Below are 22,261 nucleotides of genomic sequence, written 5' to 3' on the forward strand. Positions count from 1 at the left end.
AGAGGCCAAAGCAGATATCAAACCCATGACGTGCTATCCCTAATGTTACCTGAAGGAGGCGCCAAAGATACAGTTTCAAAAAGATGCCTTCAAGCTTTGGATGCCACAAGCCCATGGTATAACAGTAGATTGTGGGGGTGGGGACGTGGAAAGAGAAACAATTTTCATAATGGAGCAGCGCTCCCTGACTGGAAAACACAATTATGGACAAACAGTGGTCACAGCATGAGGGTAAAGTTAAAGAGCCCCTTTAGCTGGACCTAATAGGGCCTGACTACAGATGAGCAGAAACACTTGGCTAGTCCGGAGCACAAGTTTTCTTTCCGGGCCATTACCACCATTGTGACCGGTGATTTAACCAAATACACCTAGGTCTGCTTTCTGCTGTCCTGGATGAGCCCTTTGCATATTTGGGAGACAAGGCAGCTTGTGCAACAAAATGTCTCCTAATCTCAAAACACCTAACGCACATGTTCTGATTTGGCAGTGAGTCAATACCTTTCCTCCAGTTTTAGTCGCCAAATAATCTAGATAAACACATCTTATAATGATAAATAATTATTTTTGCCACCACGTCAGTCTTATAATGTGTCTTTTTGTACAACTGACTTTAGAAAAATATGATTGCAACAGCATTGTCTCTTCAAACAATAAACATCTGTTTCATTTTTCGTCATTTTAATCATTGTGTCACACATCGTTGTCGGTCCCTGGAACTGAATTTGAAACAAATTGGTTATTTGCGTCGGAATAATTAATGTTGGTTATCAATCACATTTAGAGCGAATTGATTTCAATTAATTCGAATGTGCAGCCCGTCTTCCCTCCGCTGATCTCCTCCTGTATACCCTGTTTCTTTTTAAAGCCCAACCCCTCTTTCTCATCCGCACACCCCTCCACCTGCTCCTGCTCTCTACAATTGGTCAGAAACCCGCACTGGCCCGCCCTACTGTCAAGCTTTTAAACATATTTACAATGTAAAGTAACCAAGAAAAACTGGCTTAGCCATCACATTCAGGCACTCAGAGCGAGAGAAAGTGGGTGTGTATGAGAGGGAGCATTACTATGTGAATACCTGCTACGCACTGAGGGCTTGGTAAAATACACACTCGTTCGCGCACAAGTCGTACGCGCGCGCATTCACACGCACACGTTTACAGACGCTGAAGGCGCTGTCAGTGAACCTGCGGGTTCATGTCACTCTGATTTCATCAAGGAAGAGGAATACTGAAGGAAGAGATCACGGGGGGAATATCAGCGACAGCCATGGCTTTCGCGACCGTGTGGAACTACTGCGTCCCTCTCACCATCATCACAGTAGCCTGCTTGGTGCGCACTGGTAAGGCTCGACCGAGAGAGTGAATGAGTGTGATGAATTGAGAAGAGTGTTAAGCCGTCTCGATGTGGTGAGGCTTTTCCACTGCAAGTTTGCCTAAGTCCTCTAAGAAGAAGCTGAATAACGCTTAAAAATGCACCCGGTCTTTTCAGACTTGGGAAAATGGAAGGAGGAGCTCACCGCGGGACAAAAACACGTGCAGATATTCTTGTTAACAGCCATCCTGCGGGCCACTGTTAATATTTGCCGCTGGGTAATCAGAATTAAAGCCGTTTGGGCAACATCCGTATTTCTATTTTGGTATGAGTCATTCTGTTGTCCACTTCTCAAAGCTGGAAAGACCCTGAAATACCACAAGATGAAAAACAAAAGTGAAAGGCGCAGGCTCGCTGTCACTTTTTGCCCAAGTAGAAACATTTTATGAATTATTTCCGTGCTCTGTTGACTTGTGCGTCACAGCATTTTGACCGTTTTCTCTGGACAGACCGTGATTGGGATTTATTGTATCATAGCTGCTGTGTGAAATGGGGCTGGAGTCCCTGGAGGCATATGCAGCCCAGTGCGTATACAGCCAAGCATGTAGAGAGCTCTGATTGAATATTCTGACAGCCACATGAGAGCTCATAACAAATGCCCGCAGTGGACCAGACGTGTGTCACACACCAGACCCAGCAGTGGGGTTTGTCACTGCTTTTATATATTCTGCAATAGTGTGAAGGAGTGAAAGGACCTCTGAGACATCACCTTATCAGATACAATAACACCTAACTTATATATATTATAAAGCTTTGTAATGACACCTGCAGTGCCTTTGTTGCTATTAGTCTCCCCACTGGCACTGCTCAGTCTGGGATAGTCCTGCATCGCTCCCTCATAAGTACACCATATTTCGTGGTCACTACCTATCACAAGTCTGCTGCAAAAATAGGGATTTAGGACTCAGTCATGACTCCGAGCAACTTCAGCCTCATGGTATTCTGTGCCATCTGCTTGGATGTGGTAAAATACAGACTCATAACAAACCTTCCACTGAAAGCCTCAGTGATTCAGACTGAATGGGACTGATGACCAGGAAGATGTTGCTTCACTGAACCGTGTCCTGTGGCTGTTGTGTTTTATAGGGCTTTGTTTAAGTTGTCTCGAGGCAGTGAAAGGGTTAAGTTCTAGGTCGGATATTGTCACAGTCAGACCTGTGCTGTTGTGATGATGTCTCCTTTATATAGGGAGTGCTACATTGCTCCATAGCCATTCTCGTGGCTGCGCTGATACCAACCTCACCATGGCCTGTGTATTGATTTCTTCTGTTGAATGTGTATCTATTTATGTCTGCTCCTGTAGAGGGTTGATTTACATGCACAAGCATGTAGACGTTTGTGTCAGTCTAACTGGAGTACTGTGTAAGTGGTGTGCGTGTGTGTGTGTGTGTTTGTGTGTGTCTAGGCGCCTATTTATTAATACATGTGCGTTGCATGTAAATGTGCTTTATGTCTGTGTGCATGCGCGTGTGTGCTGCTTACAGTGCCGCGTTTTGAACGAGCTGCAGGCAACCTCTGCTGGGGGCTGCTCGCTGATCACGGTCATTAATCTAGCCACTGACAGGGGCCTGGAGAGACAGGGAGCTGGGGGTGGAGGGGTGTTATGGGCAGGGGGTGGATGGAGGAAGGAGGGGAAAGAAGTGTAAAAATGGTCTGTTTGTGAACACACTGCACATATGCAATCTACTGTGTATGTGTAAAAAAAAAATGTATTTCTGTCTTCATGTCTTGGTCATTTTCCTCCACAGAGAAAATGGGGCAAAACTAATCTAGAAGAAAGGAAAAAGGTGGGAGGGGATGGGGTTTGACGTTTGTTAATATGCCATGATAGAGATGGGCAGATTGATTGGACGTGTAGACGGATGAGTGGACAGATGGATTGAGAGGGTGCTGTGAAGATGGTGAGCCTGGGAGACTTGGCCCTACTTTGAAGAATGGAGGAGAGACAGAGTGATGGGGGGAAAGATGGAGAGAGCAAGAAAGGCAGAAAAGAGCGAGTGAGAGAAGAAGAGTGGGAGAAGAAAGGCAGAAAGACTTCACAGTGTGTCTGACGGGAAGGCCCGAGGGACACACATGCACACAGTCAGCGCTGTGTGTTTATGCGCTGAGTGCATGACTTTGTGGGGGTGGCTGGTCCACAGCAGCTGGGGGCCAAACTTACACCCTACGTACAGTAACAAATGCTGCTAACTCCACCTCTGCTGTTTTCCCATCCTTAATCGCTAACAACGCGCCCCTCCATCGTTTCCATTCTTCCACCTCCTCCCCATTCCTCTCCTATGCCTCCATTACCACCTGCCTCATTGCTGCGTGCATTAAATCACCGCCATTTGTTTATTTGAATGTGTGCAATGAGAGCCATCCGTTTGAGCTTGTTCCCCATCATGCTGTTTGGACCTTGGCTGGGGCTCCGGCGGTTGAAAAATGGCAGCAGTTGGACGTACTTGTGGGAAGAGATTTGAATACCAATTATAGCTGGTATGTGTGCAAGCACAACACACACACACACACACACACACACACACACACACACACACACACACACACACACACACACACACACACACACACACACACACACACACACACACACACACACACACACAAACTAGTACCTATACACAGAGGCCACGCATAAATCAATGTCATTGTGAGTCACAGAAGGGAGGTCTGGCGTACAAACACAAACATCAGGGGAAATGCTGTACACACAATAACCAAAAAAATATGGATGCACATGAGCAAAAGCATTGGTGCTGAAACACACACGTGTACACACACACACACACACACACACACACAACTTTAACACAACTCTAAAAAGCTAACGTAGTACATTAGAGTTTCTTTTGAACATAAGAATAGGACTGCTAATGTAAGAGTTTGTCTAAGCACAATTGTAGTTTTTGATGCTTGTCAGACCCAGTTTGCATCATGCCAGAGGTAAGATTGTCTTTTTACTTTCTTCCACATTGCGCTGGGCTTGCATTTTCACCGTATTTATTTGTTCCCTAATGCGCTGAAAAAGTCTTCACCGTAAGCCAAGGTTTATCCTTTGATCCAAACCTTGGAGGATAATTCACCTCCAAAATAAAATAAACTTGTCGACAATTTAATTAAAAAGAGCGAGACCTCTCTTCCTTGCTCTCTGCCCTGCCATCTGCTGGTTCACAATGTAAATGTGAGGCCAGATTTCAGATCAGATTTCAGTGTTGCGTTGTGTTTTTTCCTGTGATTCCCTGTCTTTTTTAGGTCTAAATAATTGGACAACCTGGATTTGGCAGACAGTGCTGGCATGCCTATCAGCACAAGAGAAGCTGAAATGAGCCTTATTTTAAAAATACGCTGCCTATACTGCTGTCGTGCACGGCCCTGTTTGATCATCTGATGCGGTCTTAAAGGGTCCTGACAGGGTGGCCCACTATCTCAGCGGAGCAACTGCCATGGCATAAGCTCCATAAACAAATTGGACTGTGTCACATTTTGGGAAAGTCATGACTGAAAGAGTTACAGAGCTTGTGTGGGCTGTTTTTATTCTCCCCTGGGCTTTTATGGGTCCATTACTCAGAAGCAGAAGAAGTTCCTAGTCTCACCGTTTAGTGCAGGTGATGTATTTTACAGTAATTATCTCCTAATCTGCCCCCCAGTCTTCAATGCGATCCACAACTCCTGTTTTTGAGCTGCTGTTGTTTCACACAATGATTGCATCTTAAGAACCCCCTCCAGCATTATAGACTAGGTCCACAGAGGATTTTATTTTCACATCAACTTCAATAGAAGGAAAGGGAAATAAGACATGACAAGACATTTTGTTTCCACTGCAAGGACTCATCATATGACATGGCCGTCTCATATCCCTTTTCACATCCTGTTTACAGCACCGTGCTTCGGTCTGTGTTTCATGGAGAGCTTCATGTATAAACAGAATACATGAGGCACAATGATTGAAAGGGGCACACAAAGACACCAATTGGTAATTGAAGGCTTATATCTCATTTGACCATTTGTTTAATTGTCCATTAGTGAAACTTTCTGTCAATCTAATAAGGCCAGCGCTAATGTAGAAACACTCTTTATGGCTGCCACCTCATCTCCTTCCCATTACTATTCCCCAGACAGTGCAGTGCGTGATTATCATAATGGTGATCTATGTCGTCCTTACGTGTCGCTCTCTGAGAACAACTGGCATTTCACCAACTTTGCTGCTGAAGTTTTTTAATGCTGAGTAGGATGCCAAGGACGTCTCCTCCATTTGCTGGCATCCGAAGCCTGCCAATCAATCCTGCTTCATCCAATTTGATTGGCTCAGTATAAAAGCGAAACGCCCTCCTCGGGTGCAGCTTTCCATAGTGTGACCTGATGTCCCCTGAGCCAGCAGCTTTTCTCCAGTCGCTGACCCCTCTCGCTGTATATTTGTCTTTGCCATGGGAGTGTGAAATCAGTAAACAGCGATTCCCTCCGCACTGCTTCTTGGCATTACACACAAAGGCAGTTGTTATGTATTCTTTCCACTGGGTTACAAGGTGTACTTGGTGTTTTAAGCCAGTCAAAGTTGAATTGCATTCGGGTAACAGAGGTGGAGGGAGAGAAAAGGGATCCTGAGTCTGAAACAACATTGAAACACTAATGCCATGGGGTGAGCATTCCTCGCTATTGGTGACACAGTTACCATGACTAAGAGTAAACGTTTATACCTCCTGCTTGGCCCAGGGCTTGTTTAACACCCTCCCTCGGTGCTGTGACACCTGTCTCCGCAGCTCCTGCAGGGCGCCACGCTAACTTGGCCAGACAACGGCCTCCGGTAACACCAGTAACCAAGGTGATTATCCCCACTCAGGCGCTGCGACAAAGCCCTTACCAGCCGTGATTGGATGAGAGAGGCTGATTGAGCTGAAAAGGGCAAGTGCCTAAAATTGAAGAGCTGGAAACGGTGTGCTCTGCCAGTGTGGAGGTGAATGCACATCTCATCTGGAAGACTTGGTGTAGAGACAAGAAGAGGGGAGAATGGCTGGTAATGAGGTGCTTGTCCAGGGGTAAGGAGGAGCAGTAAAGGACTGAAACCCAGGTGAAACTGTCAATGCTGGGCACGAATGTTGCCAACAAGTCCCCATTTCCCTTTACCCTTGGGAGGTGTGTGTGTCCAGTAGAAGCTAGCCAATGAAGAGTGACCAGGCTTAGCCGGGGCACAGAGGGACTGATGGGGTCAGAGAGGGAGGGTGAAAGAAAGAGGGATAGATGGTTCACTGCACAGTATATAAAACTGTGAAGGAAGAGAGGTGTGGGGAGGGAAAGCACTAGGGGCATGTGTCATAGACCAGTGAAGCAGGGAGGAGTGGAGGAGAGAAGAAAGACAGAGAGGAGTCCAACAAACAAGTGAATGATTGCAGGATTTGCAGAATGGATGGGTGTAAAACAAAATTTAAAAAAAAGGCGAGGGAGAGAGAGCAACCCCTGCTGCGCTGAATGACGGATTTAGAAGACACAAAAAGGTGAGGAAGGAGGGAAGGGTGAGATTAAGAAGGTGGGACCAAAGCAGAAAAGTGCAGGGTACTAGTGTAAGAAGAGGATGGGGATGAGGAGGAGGAGGGGAGACAGAGAGATGGATGGTGATACACAGAGATAAAGACGGAGAGAGGGGCAAGCACTGTGTAGGTGACCACACCAGAGAGACAAGGTGTCATGATCGATGAGGTCACAGTACACACACACACACACACATACAAGTATTGAAATAGTTTCCCAGCAGCTCATAGGCAGTCCTCCCACTTCCAGAAAAGCTACATGGTTCTTCGGCTTGGAGAATTAAACACCCACACACGCACAGGGCTATTCATCTGTTTGCCATTTAGAATCCTTCTTCGTATCATTGCCATTAATAGGTTTGCTTTGATAAGATTGTCAGATGCTGAAAATTGCCAGTCAAAGCACTGCACTATCTACTGGGAAATCAGGTGAAGATTTTCAGAAGGCGGACACAACAATGCTGAAGAGGTTTCTATCTTAGAGAACTCTCAACATGTCTCTCTCACGAGTGGCAAATTCACTTGAGCTATGACCATATCTGGCATAGATAAAGTAGTAGTGTCAGTTGCTGTGGTTTCAGAAACGTCGGGAAGGTTTTTCCTGTTTTTTATTAAAGTGTAACAAGACCTTATTAAAACATATTATTGAATGTTTAAAGTATTTAGTAGGAAAATATTATCACAGATTATCTTTGCAAATGTTACAGAAAACCGCACATTCTGGTTTGTTGGACGCTCTTTAAAAATCAAATGCTAGCAATCAGTGAAAGACCAGTGATAATAGGAGCTGCCAATAGGTCAAACTCAGATTGCTCCATTCTGGACAGATGCCAAGTGATTGTTGACACAGCTACTGAAAAAAAAATCTACTGCAGCTTTCCCGATACTTCCCTGACACTCTCTGCCGCTTGTCTCTTGTCTATTCTTCTCTGTATCTCTTTCTCAGGCCTAAGACAAGAGCTTCAATGTCAGGAGTAGTAAGCTTTGATCCACTTAATTAGCAAACCATAAACAGCCATTAATTATAGCCAATTAGATAGCAGCACATGAAAACAATCCTTGAAAAGTTGGCCGCTCACAAAGACCCCAAGCGCTTGTAGGAAGAATAGAATGAGAGCGAGAGATGGACAAAGAAAGAAGGAAAAAAATTGAGGGGAATAAGCCTGCGGTCATGCTTAATGTGCTGGGGTGAGATTTACCGCAATGATTTGCTGGGCTCTTTTGAGATTCATAAGGTCATCAATTCATGCTCTGCTCTCAGCAGGGCAAAACAAAAGTGAAGCTATGCAGCCGTCTGCACTGAAGTAAAGAGAGAAGAAAAGAAGCCGGGCCAAATTGGATTGGTGCTGCGATTGTTTCTGCAGAGATTGTTACAGTTGGCAAGGCCACTTAAAAAGTGGCCAAGCACCAATGACCTTGAGGAAAGCTCTGGCTGATTCTCTCCCAGGATTCATTTTCTCTTGAGCGGCTGAAGGGGCATTTAAGTGCACAACTGCTGTTTCACCTTATGGCCATTAACAGGTACACCCCCCCCCCCCCCCCCCCCCCCAAACTGCACTAGCAGATCATGGACTGCAGAAGGACTGTGTCTCCACTTTCTGGCCATTGCAGTAGAGGAGTGGAACAGCTATACAGTCTGTGATACTGAATGAGTTTGACACAGGCCTTGGGCATTGGGCGCAGTTGCGGAGAAACGGTGGTTCATAGCAACTGCCACCCGCTGAGCCATACTGGTTAACTGAGCTGTAAAGCAGCTTGCAGAGGCCAGTGGGGTTCTATGGTCGGTACCAAAGTTTTTTTTAGCTTTCATTTTTAGCTTTTGTGGACTCTAGCCATGGACAGCAAGTGGTTTTTGTGTCTGCAATATAGATCCTACAGTCTGGAGAGCCGCACAGTACACACAGCATGACGCTGTCGCCTCTTGACTGCATATACAGTAACTGCAATACTTTATTGCTAGAGAAACTAATAAAATAAAGCTGTGGGGGAATGTGCTTTCATTCTTGATTATTTTTTCTCTTCCCAAGGGCCAAGATGGCTGCCATCTGTCCTCCCCTTTATCACAGTAACTCCTGCTATTTTAGTCACCAAGGTTCAAGGTTCATAATATTTATCTTAATGCAACAAAGGTTTGTACAATGAAATGTGAGCAGTAGTCCCTTCATGCAACACATAAAAACAAAAACAAAACAGAAAACTATTATTTAAGGTGGAGAGCAGAGGATGATTTGAGGAGTCTCACAGCCTGAGGAAAGAAGCTGCTCAGTAGTCTGGTGGCGAATACTTCTCGATCGCTTGCCAGACGCAGCAGGGTGGACAGGCTGTGGCTGGGATGGGTATTGTCTTTTAGTATCCTTTGGGATACAGTTTGCTGTTTATCTGATCCTGAACATGACCCATAATACATGATGTTATTATTTAAAAATGTGCTTTCCCATCATTAAAATTTACAATATAAAATAAACATGTTGAATGAATAACATGTATCTTTATTTTAATGTTAGAAAAACACAAAATGACAATTGACAATGATAACTAGTGCTAGGCATCACTCTGAGTCTTGCATAACATCAGTGTAAACTTACATGAAAATCTGTAGTCATGTCAAGTCACTATGAAGCAAAAACTCTTTGATGTACGCTTTGTAAGGCAGGAAATTGAGGTTGCCAACAAAGATGAAGCCTCAACAATCTGATGGAAGAAGGTATGAGCCTGCAAAAATGACAAAGCTAATTTCTCAACGTCAAGATCTGATCAACTGAAATAGCAGAAGAGAAGTTTCCCATATCTGGTTAATGTGTCTGTATCTGTAATATTGCCAAACGCAGACAAAGCATAATTTGACATTTTGGACAACTTTCTTGGATATGTTTTACTGCTTGCAAGTTTCTTCAGCTTTGAAGGATTCACATGCAAAAAAATGAAATTAGGAAACAGCTCACTTCTTGCTCCTAGACAACACTATGTGTCGTGCATAGTGCAAGTACTAAAATAACATAGAGGTACCAAGATTATACTTAATTATGCTGACTTCCTTTATTATTAGTCTCACTAATAAATTTGCCACAGATGATGCATGACGGCACTGGTAAGGGGTTCAAATTTAGTTTTGTGACTACACTGTACTACTTGTACATGCAATTATAACTGATGCGTATTTAGAGATGGATTTGAGTTGTGCTATAGGGAAAGTGAATTATGAGCTTATGGGGAAAATTTAAAACAAACATAAACCACAGGTAATTAAAAAGCAGGTTGATCTCAAATGATTACTGATGTCTAAATCTCTGGTTGTTTTACAGAAGTGTGCACAAATCTGCAGCAAAGCAGACAGGCAAGTTGCTTACGTGCATACAAACACACATGCATACACAAATTTACATATGCAGGAACACAAATATTACACTGCACTCGGGAGACTGTAGAGACCTTTCCAAACTTATTTACTGCAGCGTGTCCCGATGCGCGCTCTCTCTCTCTCTCTCTCTCTCTCTCTCTCTCTCTCTCTTCTCTCTCTCTCTCTCTCTCTCTCTCTCTCTCTCTCTCTCTCTCTCTCTCTCTCTAAATGCCATGTTCCGTCTCTGGCATCCTTTAGTATGAGCTTCCCCAGGATCGCGTATACAAATAGAGGGACACACCTGGTGATTGTGTTGTGTAAGTACAAACATATTCACAAATGCACATAGACAGTGTTTTCAGCTTTTTTTTCATCCATGTAGCAACCCTTTTCCTACCTTTTGTTCTCAAACAAAACCTGTTTTCACTCTTGATCGCTACACTGGTTTTCCTCTCCCTGCCTTTTCTATGCCTAGTTCTCCCCCCCCCCCCATCTGTCTTTCTCTCCCTCAACCCCTCTCTCCTCTCTGATCCCTCACTCCCAATTCTACTGCAGTGTGAAGTGAGTTCAAGGGCCCCAGCAGTGACTTAGTGTCTTTTTGTTTGTGCTCACCATGATCACTCAAAAGCTTTTTTATCCCTCCTACCCCTCCCTGTGTGCCTGTCTTTCTATGTCTAACATTGTTGGTACTTAAATGCCCATGCACACCCTCTACTTGCTATATGTTACTGAGGCTTTGCAATGAGCGGGAGACTCCGTGATAGTTGGAAAGACAGATTTTGGTGAAGGGGAAGGTTTTTTTTTTTTTCCATTGCCAGGATCGCTTGCTGATGGACAGTCTCTCCTGCCTCCCTGCTGCTTGCACCCCCTTCCCGCCTCCTCTTCCTATCTACCTCTTGTACTGTAGCCGCAGGCAATAGGAGTGCCGTGGCCAGGTGTGGAGAGGTAGACAGTGAGAGGAAGAGAAAAGGAGAGAGGGAGGATTGACAGGGCCCAGGTGGCCAGCTTGAACGCATGTGCTTCTGCTTTCCCCTTCGCATTTGCATAGACAAAATGTTTTTTCCCTCTGTCTGACTCTTTATTTTTCTCAGTCTCTCCTTCCTTTTATGAACGCCGCATCGATTCATTTACAGTATTATTTTTATTTTCTACATGCCTCTTCTCCTGCTGTTGTTCTTGTTTCTCAGAATAACTTCCACATCCTTTTCTTTTCTTTTAACTTTGTTTTCTTTTTATAGTCAATTGCCTTTTTTTCTTTCTACCACATACCTCCAGATTTACCTTCCCTCCCCATCTATCTTGCTCTGGGCTTGCTGAACTGTGCATTTTACTTATATGCTGCACTGCAATATTCTGGAGGTGGAGGCTTATTCTCACCGTACGTGCACTTCAGAGACCATGCAGTCCCTCCAACCATCTCCATTCATTTCCCACCCACCTTCTCTTGCTCCCATGAATGTTTTTAACTAACCCTACATCTTCTCTCCTTGTTTCAGCACCCCACTCACTCCTTATATTTCTCCTGAAGCCTTTGCATAACTTTGTGTTCCTATTATTTACAGCAAAGCAGAGTTTAGCTCCTTCATATTTAATTCCCCCCATCTACTTCCTACCAGTCTCTTTTGATCAGGCCATCACTCAGTCACACACACACACACACACACACACACACTCTCTTCATCACTCTTTTTATTCCTCCTTTAGCTTTTCCATCTCTCTTCTTTAACCTCTGTGGCACTTATCTATTTCACTTGTCCATTATATATCACAATTCACCTCTTCTGCTTGTTCTTGGAACATTGGTCATTTTACAGTTGTGTGTACTCTTGTGTAGGTGAGTGTTTGAAAGAGGCTGAGTAGTATTCTGCTCACACATACAGGCACATACACATGCATCGTTGTCCTGGCGTTTTTGTCATGCCAAACACACTCCTGACTGGCTCAGCCTGAGCCTGAGTCTAAATTGTGAATAAGCAAGCATGTACGTATGCAGAAATATATTTTTAATTAGTTTGGGTACTTTCAATACACACATCTAAACACACTTTCCTTTTAGAGATATGCCAGGTTCTCGTCTATAAAATTCCAGAGAGCCCACATATACTTTCGCATATATACAGTTGACACTGTCTGTCAGATAGCCACACACAGGTTTGTGTACACTCAATCACACACACACACACACAGAAAACAGCCATCAGGTTTCCTCAGAATTGTTGAATTGAGTTATGTAGCCTGTCAGTCAACTCCCAGCTCCCACACAGACACACACCCCTCACAGATTCCTTCCGCACACACATCCGCCTGTCTGACGGTGCATATTTCGCATGGGGAAGGGACTCAATTACGGCGAAGGTGAAAGAAGCAATAAACACGGCACAGATACAGTGAGGCTCACTCAGCAGCACTGCAGTCAATCACGGAGCCAGGTAGGTAGCCACTGCCGCTTTGCTCATCCAGTTGTGAAGTGCCGGGAATGGCCGGGGGTAGTGGATGGATAGAGGGAGGGAGGGGGGGAGGGGGTGTAAGGGAACAAAATGCTGCCATCCGACCCTCACGAAAATGATGTGGCTGTAACTAAATTACATGGACCTGCTACTGAGAGGACAGAGAGGTGGGATGGATGGAGGAAGGCAGGGGAGATGATAACAGCCCACCTTCATTTCAGTCCTCAGCATACAGACACATAGATACATCCTGTGTATATGTACACACACAAACAGACACACACACACACACACTTGACTGTCACTGGCACTGTAGCATGGCTATGTGATTTGGTCACCCACCCACACAAGAGGAGCATCAGCACAATCACACAAAATAATGTATAATTTGCCGAGGATGCATCTGTTATCCTTTTCCATTTGTGTGTGTGGGTTTATGTGTGAGGCCGATATAACAAACAACTTGCCTGATTTAACTGTCGTTATTGTCATTATTAATGTAGTAAGTTCAATATATTCTGGGCACTATGCACATGTGACTGCTTATCGCCTTACAATCAACCATTAAACAAGTCAAGTCTACAACAGATATGAAGACATGGCACCTCTGATGCTAATGTTTTTAAAGATGAAGAAGACTTTTAATCTTAGAGATGTGTTGTGCTTTTGACATCTAAGCCTTTTCTGTTAAACAGAATAAAGGATAATTCTGTTTTATTACAACTTGGATCTTACTTACGTAATCTTGTTCATCATTTCCATTGGTTATGATGACATCGTGCTCACCAAGTTAAATGCTGAGATCTGGGAACATGGCAATATTGTTAAAATGTTCAATGAGGCAAAAAACAAGAGCAGTCAGACGATCATACAGGTTGGAAACTAACTCTCAGGCTCCAAAATTAACTAGAAGACAGGGCAGGGTAAAAATATTACCAAATGTCCGTTGTAAACATTGGAGAGTTTCACAGACTGACTTATTGCATCAACTCTGACCTGCTGTACTTCCTATAGTAAAAAGAATGGTTCAGATTATCTGAACCGTTGGCTTGATACAACTTCTCTGACCATCTGACCGCTCGTGTTTTTTTTCTCCTTTATTTAGTGAGCACAATATTATTGTAACCGATAAAAACAATAAAAGCCAAATCTATGAAAAGGAGAGCCAGGTTGTAATAAACTGGAATTATCCTTAGGGTACCAGTCCCTAGTTGCAGATATCACTGAGCTAGGACACAACAGTGTTAGTGATTCTGATATTTGGCAGCCTTGGACATGTTACTCCTGGCAGTCTTACCAAACAAAAACAGCAACAAAAAAGTGCTAGATGGCTGACAGAATTCTTCTCAGCTGTAACAGTTAGCCTGTCTGTGGGGCACAGGTGGAGTTTTCTTACTAAAGTGTCAAAGAATGTATATAACCTCTGTAAATATTTAAACCCTGCAGTTATAGTGATAAACCTAGTGTCTTCAAGTAAAGTGAACAGACTTTCACATGCTTGTAGTGATGTTCTGCCATACACCCACCCACACATATGCGTACGCACACAAAGTTCTGAAAAGTATCCTTCATGCTCTGCAATCCCACTCACATAGAGATTCACAGCAACAGATCTCCATCTGTACATATATGCTATACATAAATGCAACACATGCAACGCAAGTAGGTGAATGAGCACTTACTTGAACTCACACACATGTTGTACTGTGACAGTTTAGTAGTTGCATCAACAGCATGGCACGAAGCTGGACTAGAGAGAGGGAGCGAATGTCTACCGAAAATCTAATACTTCCAGTAGCTCTCTCACTCACCTCAGCTACCTTTCGATCCTATCTGTCTCCCTCCATCTTTTATTCATTTCTGTTCCCCTCAGCACATCCGTATTTCTCTTTGCCGTCTCCTCGGTCTCCGTCTTTCTCCACCTTGTCCGGCTCTGAATTTACCACCACTGCTTGCCTTTTGGCATTTCCTCCTCCATTTCTCCCACCCTTCTCTTCTCGCGCTCTGTCTTTTTTCTCTTCATTCTCTTGATTCTCTTTGCCTCTGTTTCTCTCCGCCATAGTCTTGCTTAAATCCCATTCTCTTGTACTTGGTCCAAACCTCCGCACCTTCTTTCAGAAGTTTGAGTTGGCAGAGAGTTATGGAGGGAAAGCCTAGAGGAGAGGGGAGGAAAAACATGGCAGGGGTATGATGAGGTAAGGCGCACTGTCAGGGAGAGATCCATACTGTAAAGACCATTGCAAACACACATCCACCAGCTTCAGATTAATCTTATTAATTGCTTGTGCGAAACTTGGGGGTTGTGACACTCTTGTTATTGCCTTGTGTTATTAATAAAAAGAGTTACGGAATGGAGGGGCTGGAATCAATAAGCAGGCTTAAAGGGAAATTAAACAAGGAGAGAATGGGACAGGGCACAGGGACAAACTTGGTGCAGCTCGGACATTGTTATTAGTTGCTGCTACCCTTTAATGAGGGTTATTTAACGGGCCAGAAAACAAGGCACACACAGCAGCCAGCAAACTGAATGCTGATTTGAAACTGCAAGTGCAAACCAGTCTGACAAAACTTCTTTTATACTAAACTGAAAACAATGGGAGTGAAATATGAAGGTGCTGGAAAAAGCAAAGAACTTGGCCAAAACCCTGTTAGCCTGCTTAGCCTTAAATCCGCCACTCTCACTTGTGTATATCGTTTGTTCCACTTTTATCCTCATTTACCTCTTTCTGCTCTGGGTCTTTCTTTATCTCTCTTCCTCCCTCTCTCCCCTTTTCCCACAGCACCTTTCTTTTATGGGAAATGTATTCATTATAGGACAATAAAGGTCTTATTGGAAAGAGTGGATAGGCTTTCAGCTTGTTTAAAAGCGGGACAAGAGGCAGAGAGGGTATGTGATGGCATTACACACCTGATGTCTTTACTCAAAGGTAGCTCTGATTTTTTTCCCCCACACTGCTGCTTACCCCTCAACATCGTATCAGAGCTCCTGTGATAGAACAATTTTCACGCCATTAGAGTTGAGGAGAGTTCCTGGAAATCAGGTGTGTTTAACTGCTGCACCCAGCCTGCAGCGCAAATATAGAACTATAGACAGCTATGAATGCAACGTGGGTTTCAGAGCCACTTTGGTAATGCCATATTTACATTTAACAATTGTCTGGATCCAAGTGTGACACTCGTTCAATTATGGGATGTTTCCCCAGTGTAAACAGAGCACAGCGTTGTAATGTAATTCAGTGTAATAAAGACATCTCAAGGGTGGATGACAAAGATGGATAGAGCAAAGCAGTCACAGAACCTCATCTGCATGGTGTTAGTTCAGCTCGGGTTATCACTTTTCTTTCCTTTTTTTCCCCCCACTGTTCTTGTTTCTCCTCTACTCTTCAAACAATCAGGGTGACAAACATTTTAGATGTATTTGTTGAGTAATGTTAAAAATAGTTAATTGTTAAATCATGATTTGTTAAACTGCACGAGAACACTTCATACTTATACACCCAGAAACGTGTTTGTCTGCACAGTGCAAAAACATGCTTAAAACTTTGTGTGTGTATGTGTGTGTATATTGAACTACTAGAAACATATTTATTTTATAGTAAGACGGATTAAAAATGCCAGACCAATTTATTGGCAGATAATGTATTGCAGTTAGATCGGTTAAAAAGAGATAAGCAACAGAAATGGCAAATGCATGTTTGAGGTAATTTAGAAACAGTGTCACTTAAGATATTTAAGGGATACTTATCAAAACCGTTTGTTTACGTAAAAATGAAAAAAACAAAACTTTAAATATACCTATATTGGTCTCAAAAATCCAGAATCGGTCTGTGTATAATTTATTCCATAATCAACAGCAATCTAGTAAGTAGCCTTTAGTCCCTTTCAGCATCAGACCAACACACTTAAAATATGACTTATACTTACAATGGAGATGCTGATAAGAGACATGTACTTTTGGTATAACACTGTAAGATTGTACCAACACCAATTTTCTGGATTACATACTGTGTATCTATGTATTTATGTACACACAAAAGTGTTATTTTTGTTTTTACTTTTTTTTCTCTGAAAAGATTCCAAATGTAGTGACATCATCACAGGCCTCCCTCAGCCACCGCTAATGATTTGTAAAAAAAAATATATAACCAGCAGACACTTTTATTACATTCTGGCACAGAAAAGCTCAGTGGTATTTGATTGGAAAACTGTCCAGTTACTGAAACAATACAAACTCTACACTTCACTGCACTACACAGGCAGCAGGAAAAGAAAATACCCATCCTGTATAAACCACTGCAACAATAAAAGCAAAATAACTAAAAATAAATAGTCAAGTGATGGAAGACAGATTGGTGGAAAGATATATTTCAGCTTTAGTTTATTAAAAATAAAACCTATCTTAGTGCCTTTGTTTTCCAACATCCAGTGCAAAGAGTTCTTTTTGCAGTTCATAAAGATTGCCTTCATAAAGCACCTACAACAGAAACATCTGATATTTGGTGTAAATTCCCACCATGAAGAATAGTGTAACCTCAGGCTTAATAAAAGAATTTATCAAGAACACCTGAGAGCAGCTCAGTGTGAGCTCACGCTGTCCGTTTTGCATGTAGTCTATTGAGCAGAAGCAGTGCAAAGCGTCAGCACTGATGAATCTAGCTGGCAGCGTTTACAGGTTTGTGTAAGCACAAGTGCGGTGTCGATGCTCTGGGGACCCAATGATTCAAAACCGAAAAACAGTGAATACACACAAAAGCTTCAATGTGCATGTGCAAACGCTCGGCCAGATTTACTGAGCCTTGTGTACACATTGTTCTGTCAAATTCATCTCAACTCAGTGTGAAATTTTGCGCAAGGGCACACGCGTAATGCCTGTTCGCACAATTATCTTAGAATGGATGTCATCACATCTGTGTTTGACCTTATTTGGACATAAACCAGACTTGTTTTGTCCTTACCAGAGTCTGGCCTTGGCAACATCTTATGACAGCTCCACAGCAGTTGTTTTTGTAATTACACACATCCATTACACACTGACATGTTGTGAACTATTCCATGAATGCTATTCCCACATTATAGCACAATTTGGATGAACATATTGTATGTTAACATATCTACTTGCACGAGAACAAAATGATCATGTAGAAAGTAGGATGTTAATGCACTCATCTATTAATGTTATGTGGAGCTGTGTTGAAAATCTGTTGAGACCGACTGCATGATGTGCTGGAAAGATTAAGGCTCCAAATAAAATGTCGCCCAAAGCCCAAATTCCTCTTTTGATATTATCTTTCTCTTCTATTTCACACTCAGTTGTACACACGAAAGTGCTACAAATTGTAATGTAACAAATGGGAAAATGAGAGCTCGAGAGAGAAGTTCGAACTCGGCATACTTTCTCACCTCTGCAGCTGACCAATCAGTGTGAAGTGGGTGTAAATGTTTCGGTCCAACCAACCCATTGTCGGAAAGGTGTGGGGAGAGTGTGAGAGCATTAACAGCACATTTATTGACATACAGACACACTTGTACACAATCACATACACACACAATCAAAATTATCCCTTCCTTTTCCTTTTTAAAGTAGCAACTAATCAATATGGATCTCAGCCTGCAACGATTTACCTTGGCTGTGTAGAAATTACTAATTTATTTGAAGTTGAATTGCATCAGTTATCGCCCAAAACTGTTAATAAAGCAGTATTATTCACCACCTGAAACACACTGCACGGAGGGAGGAAAGTGTAAGTTTCTTGCTATAAATCAGATGTCAGATATTTGTGCATCTTTGCTTTCACTTTTTCATTTGGGTGTATTAATGTGTTTCAAGAGATGTGGTGTGCGGGTATTATCTGCATGTGCGTGCTTAGACTTGGGTTTGTTGCCGTTGTTGCTATTTTGAAAGAGTACAAAGAGCCCGCGGTGGGAGTGAAAGCTCAGCCTCGAGTGCTATAGGCCTTAGATGGAGAGATTAGCAGGAAGAGCTGTGAAATAAAGAGTGTAATTAAAAGCAGAGAGTGGAGGTGTGGGAAAATCAGGTAAGAGCGATAACATGGAGTCAGGGAGCGGAATAACAAATTATTTACCTGCCCACACACACGCACACACACATACACACACATGCACACACAGAAAAACCCATTTTAACCTGAGAAGATAGGGGTTGAGGAATAAAATGAGCAAGTTAGTGATGTGGAAAGTGTGCAAGAAAGGGAGCATCGCTGAGTAGGAGGCAATGGGAATAAGGGATTAATTGAATTTGATTTTAATCCTGCTATTTGTGTCTGCTTGTTGTGCATGTTTTATACTTAAATTTAAAGGGTATATGCGTTCTTGTGCTTGTTCCAAGAGGTCAAATAAGGCAAAGAAAAAGTTGAACAAGTGAAAGACATCAGGGTTATGATCGGAGGTTATGGAGAGGAAGGAAATGATCTTACTCACTTCCTTTCTTAAGGTTTGAAGCAGATAGATAGCAAATAGAAGGAGATAACATTTGAGTTAGGCACCCGGAATGATTACAGTTTCTAAACATAACATAATACAAGAGGAATAATGCTTATGGGTCTGAAAGGGAGAAAGAGAGGAAAGGGTGAGTGAAGGAGACAAAATGTCAGCTCATAAAAACAGTTTTAACCTAAAACGTTAGGAGTTGTGGGGGGGGGTGACGCTGGAGAAAGTTGCAGAGGTGGAAAGGGCAGTAAGAGAGAAAGCATGAAAAGAGAGAGGCAGCGAGAAAAAGGGATTAATCGAAACGGATTTTAATCCCGCCAGTGATATTAGGGTGAGCTATATTTGGGGGGTGCCAGGGGGCGGGAACTTAGAGAGAGGGGTAGAAAGAGAGAGAGAGTGTGGAGGGAGGGGGGATTACATCTGTAAATCTTTTTAATGACGCCTCTCCTCTGCATTAGGGGGCAGCCAAGAGGCCAAATAAACAGTGTGTAATTAGAGCTGGGGAATGGGAAATAGAGAAGGCGAGAGAGCCGGGGCAAGGGAAAGTCATTTGGTAAAGTAAAGGATTGGAACAGGAGACCTTTGGACAATAATGGTTATGGCTCTCATTATGTGGTGCCGCTGTTAAGAAATGAGGCCTGACAAGTTCTGTGAAACCACCGAGGAGGAGGATGATGAAGCTGCAGGCGGCCGCGGCGGTGATGTTGGTTAGCATTGTGATGATGATGGTGAAGGTAATAATGTAAGATACCATTCTTCTGGGTGGGTGATGATGGTGATGAAGATACTGGTGTAATGCTGATTATGATTATGATGGTTGGAATTATGATTACAGTAACAGAGATGATGGTGTCATGGCTGCCAGTGCTGTCAGTTCTGCTAATTATCCATCCATCCAATTTCTATTCCCGCTTATCCTGTGAAGGGTCAGAGGAGGTCTGGAGCCTTTCCCAGCATGCATTAGGTGAGAGATGACACGTACATCACAGGGTTATCACGTTCTGCATTAGTCATACACTCACTTCAGAGTTCCCAATTCACCTGGATTGCATGTCTCTGGACTGCTGGAGAGAGTTGGAGCCCAGTGGTGCCTGCTGTTCTAATCATTGCAAAATATGTTTTCAGCTGGTCTACATAATTATTGTGCAAATGATTCAGTACAAACTGAGCAGAAGAATAAAATTCCTCAGTAGCGGCAGTATCTCAGTCCATAGGGACATCAGCCAGGGTTTACCTCCTGGTGTCCTTGAGCAAGGCGTTGGACCCCTAAGTCCTCAGGGCGCCTCACTGTGTGGCAGCCCCATCAGTCTCAACAACATCTCTCCTTGACAACAGCATATTTATGGGTCCTGTGTGTGCATATGTGTATTTCAGGCCTACGTGTGTCTCTAAAAAACAAATAATAATAATAATAATAATAATAATGGAGAGAAAAAAAATAGAATTTAGAAATTTTAAAGGATGGGTGCATAATTTTTATACCTATGCTATTAAAATACTCCCATAACTTTATGTACATTAAACGTATTAAAGTTATTTGTCACTGTAATCATTCTTTCTTGTCCATACTGGCTCTGAAACGATTCCTTAATGCGATGACGATGTAAAAGAAGGGAGACAAAACCCCTCAAGTTCAACGGACTCTAATATGAAGCTTCAGCAGTCTGAAATGGACAAATCAAGTTGGTATCTTCCAGTTACAGTGTTTTTAGTACAAAATCCCTTCTTTGTGTTTCCCCAGGCAGTATTTCCTTGCTGAGCTGAAGTGTAGGGACAACAACACAAGGATGTTTTTTTTTGTAGTTTTTCTTTTTGGTCGTATGGCCTTTATTAGAGAGAGATATGGGGAAGGACAACAACAACAAGTCCTTAGATGGGTTCAAACTGGAGACAGTGCACTTCATGGTCAGCGCCTTAAACCCTTAGGCAAGAAGGCTTAAAAGAACCTACTTGGTTTGTCTAACTGCCGAAGACTTACAGTTGCTTTGGCTCAATCTTGGAATGCAGTTTTGTCTCTCAATGCTTTCTGTGAAATAATGTTCCTTGGTAGAGCAGTTGCAGCAACCAACAACTTTCAATGTGCATATGGACATCTGAGTATTGTTAAAGGACGGACTAAAGGACAGAACAAATGTGAACCTATCATTAAATACAAGCAATCATGAAACAATCACTCCTATAGGAGTAGACGTTTATTTCTTCTGCCAGCAGATGAATCTCTCCATCTGTTAATTACAATATATGGCAATGATAAAAACAACATTTACCACGATACATATATTATTTGGTGTCATGATGTTGATATGACGAAAGGCAGGTGAAGCCTAGGTTAAACAGTATGGTCTCAGTAATGATCAGATAAATTTATGCTGACTGTGGTGGCAATGATGATAATTGCAATTATATATCTCTTAAGTATCTGTATGTAATTTCATTTTGTTGAGGTCATAGGTCAGTCCCCATATACAAAGGTTGTTTTATCTCACATGTTGACAGTGGCTCTGTAAGTGTTACTATCATTACCACAGTGCTAACAATGATAATGATGAAAATGAACTGTTACATTCGCTGTCATCAATCATCTAACAGGGCCCAAGAGACTGGCCTGTGTCGTTCCTGTCTGACCTCCCCCTCACACTTCCACCTATCCATAATTCATGTGGTATGTAGTGGCTGCTGGATAGTGATACTGAGATGCTATCTGCTGTACACGGACGACTGTTTGTTTTGCTGGAGAGCTGCATATAAATGAACGCAGGCGGGAAGGAAAACCATATAGGTTTATCTAAGGTGCAATGGATGCTGGCTCGGCAGTGAATGAAGAGAAAGATTAACAGAAGGATGAGAAGGAGCCAGGTGGAGAAGTGCGGCACTGTGCACTCGGCTGATACATAGGTATATGTGCTCTATATGTGAGTGTGTGATTGCAGATGTGTTTAACGGTGTGGAGAAGATTGGGGGGTTTTGTGTGAGAGAGAAAATAGATGAGTGGAAGGGAGCTTATTAAGGTGTGTGAGTGTTTGTGATTTTGTGTGTCCCATGACTATAGGCATGTCTGTGTATGATTACTCTCTGACCTGTCGCCTCTGGCTTTGTGTCTACATAGACCCTCTCATTTGCGCCGCGCACACACACAC

The 22,261-nt window shown here is 42.9% G+C and overlaps 1 protein-coding gene across 4 annotated transcripts in view; it reads left to right on the forward strand.

Annotated features, from left to right (window-relative positions):
* The first annotated feature begins 1,023 nt into the window (after positions 1 to 1,023).
* The window catches only part of cadm4 (cell adhesion molecule 4), a 151,628-nt gene continuing 130,390 nt past the window's right edge, over positions 1,024 to 22,261 (forward strand). For all 4 annotated transcript variants that reach the window (XM_046044906.1, XM_046044905.1, XM_046044907.1 and 1 more), the window contains exon 1: positions 1,024 to 1,339. In XM_046044906.1, coding sequence (XP_045900862.1) covers positions 1,267 to 1,339 — 73 coding nt within the window. In that variant the 5' untranslated portion in view covers positions 1,024 to 1,266. The remainder of the gene's footprint in view (positions 1,340 to 22,261) is intronic.

This window comes from Micropterus dolomieu, linkage group LG03, assembly GCF_021292245.1.
Source record: "Micropterus dolomieu isolate WLL.071019.BEF.003 ecotype Adirondacks linkage group LG03, ASM2129224v1, whole genome shotgun sequence".
NCBI lineage: Eukaryota > Metazoa > Chordata > Actinopteri > Centrarchiformes > Centrarchidae > Micropterus > Micropterus dolomieu.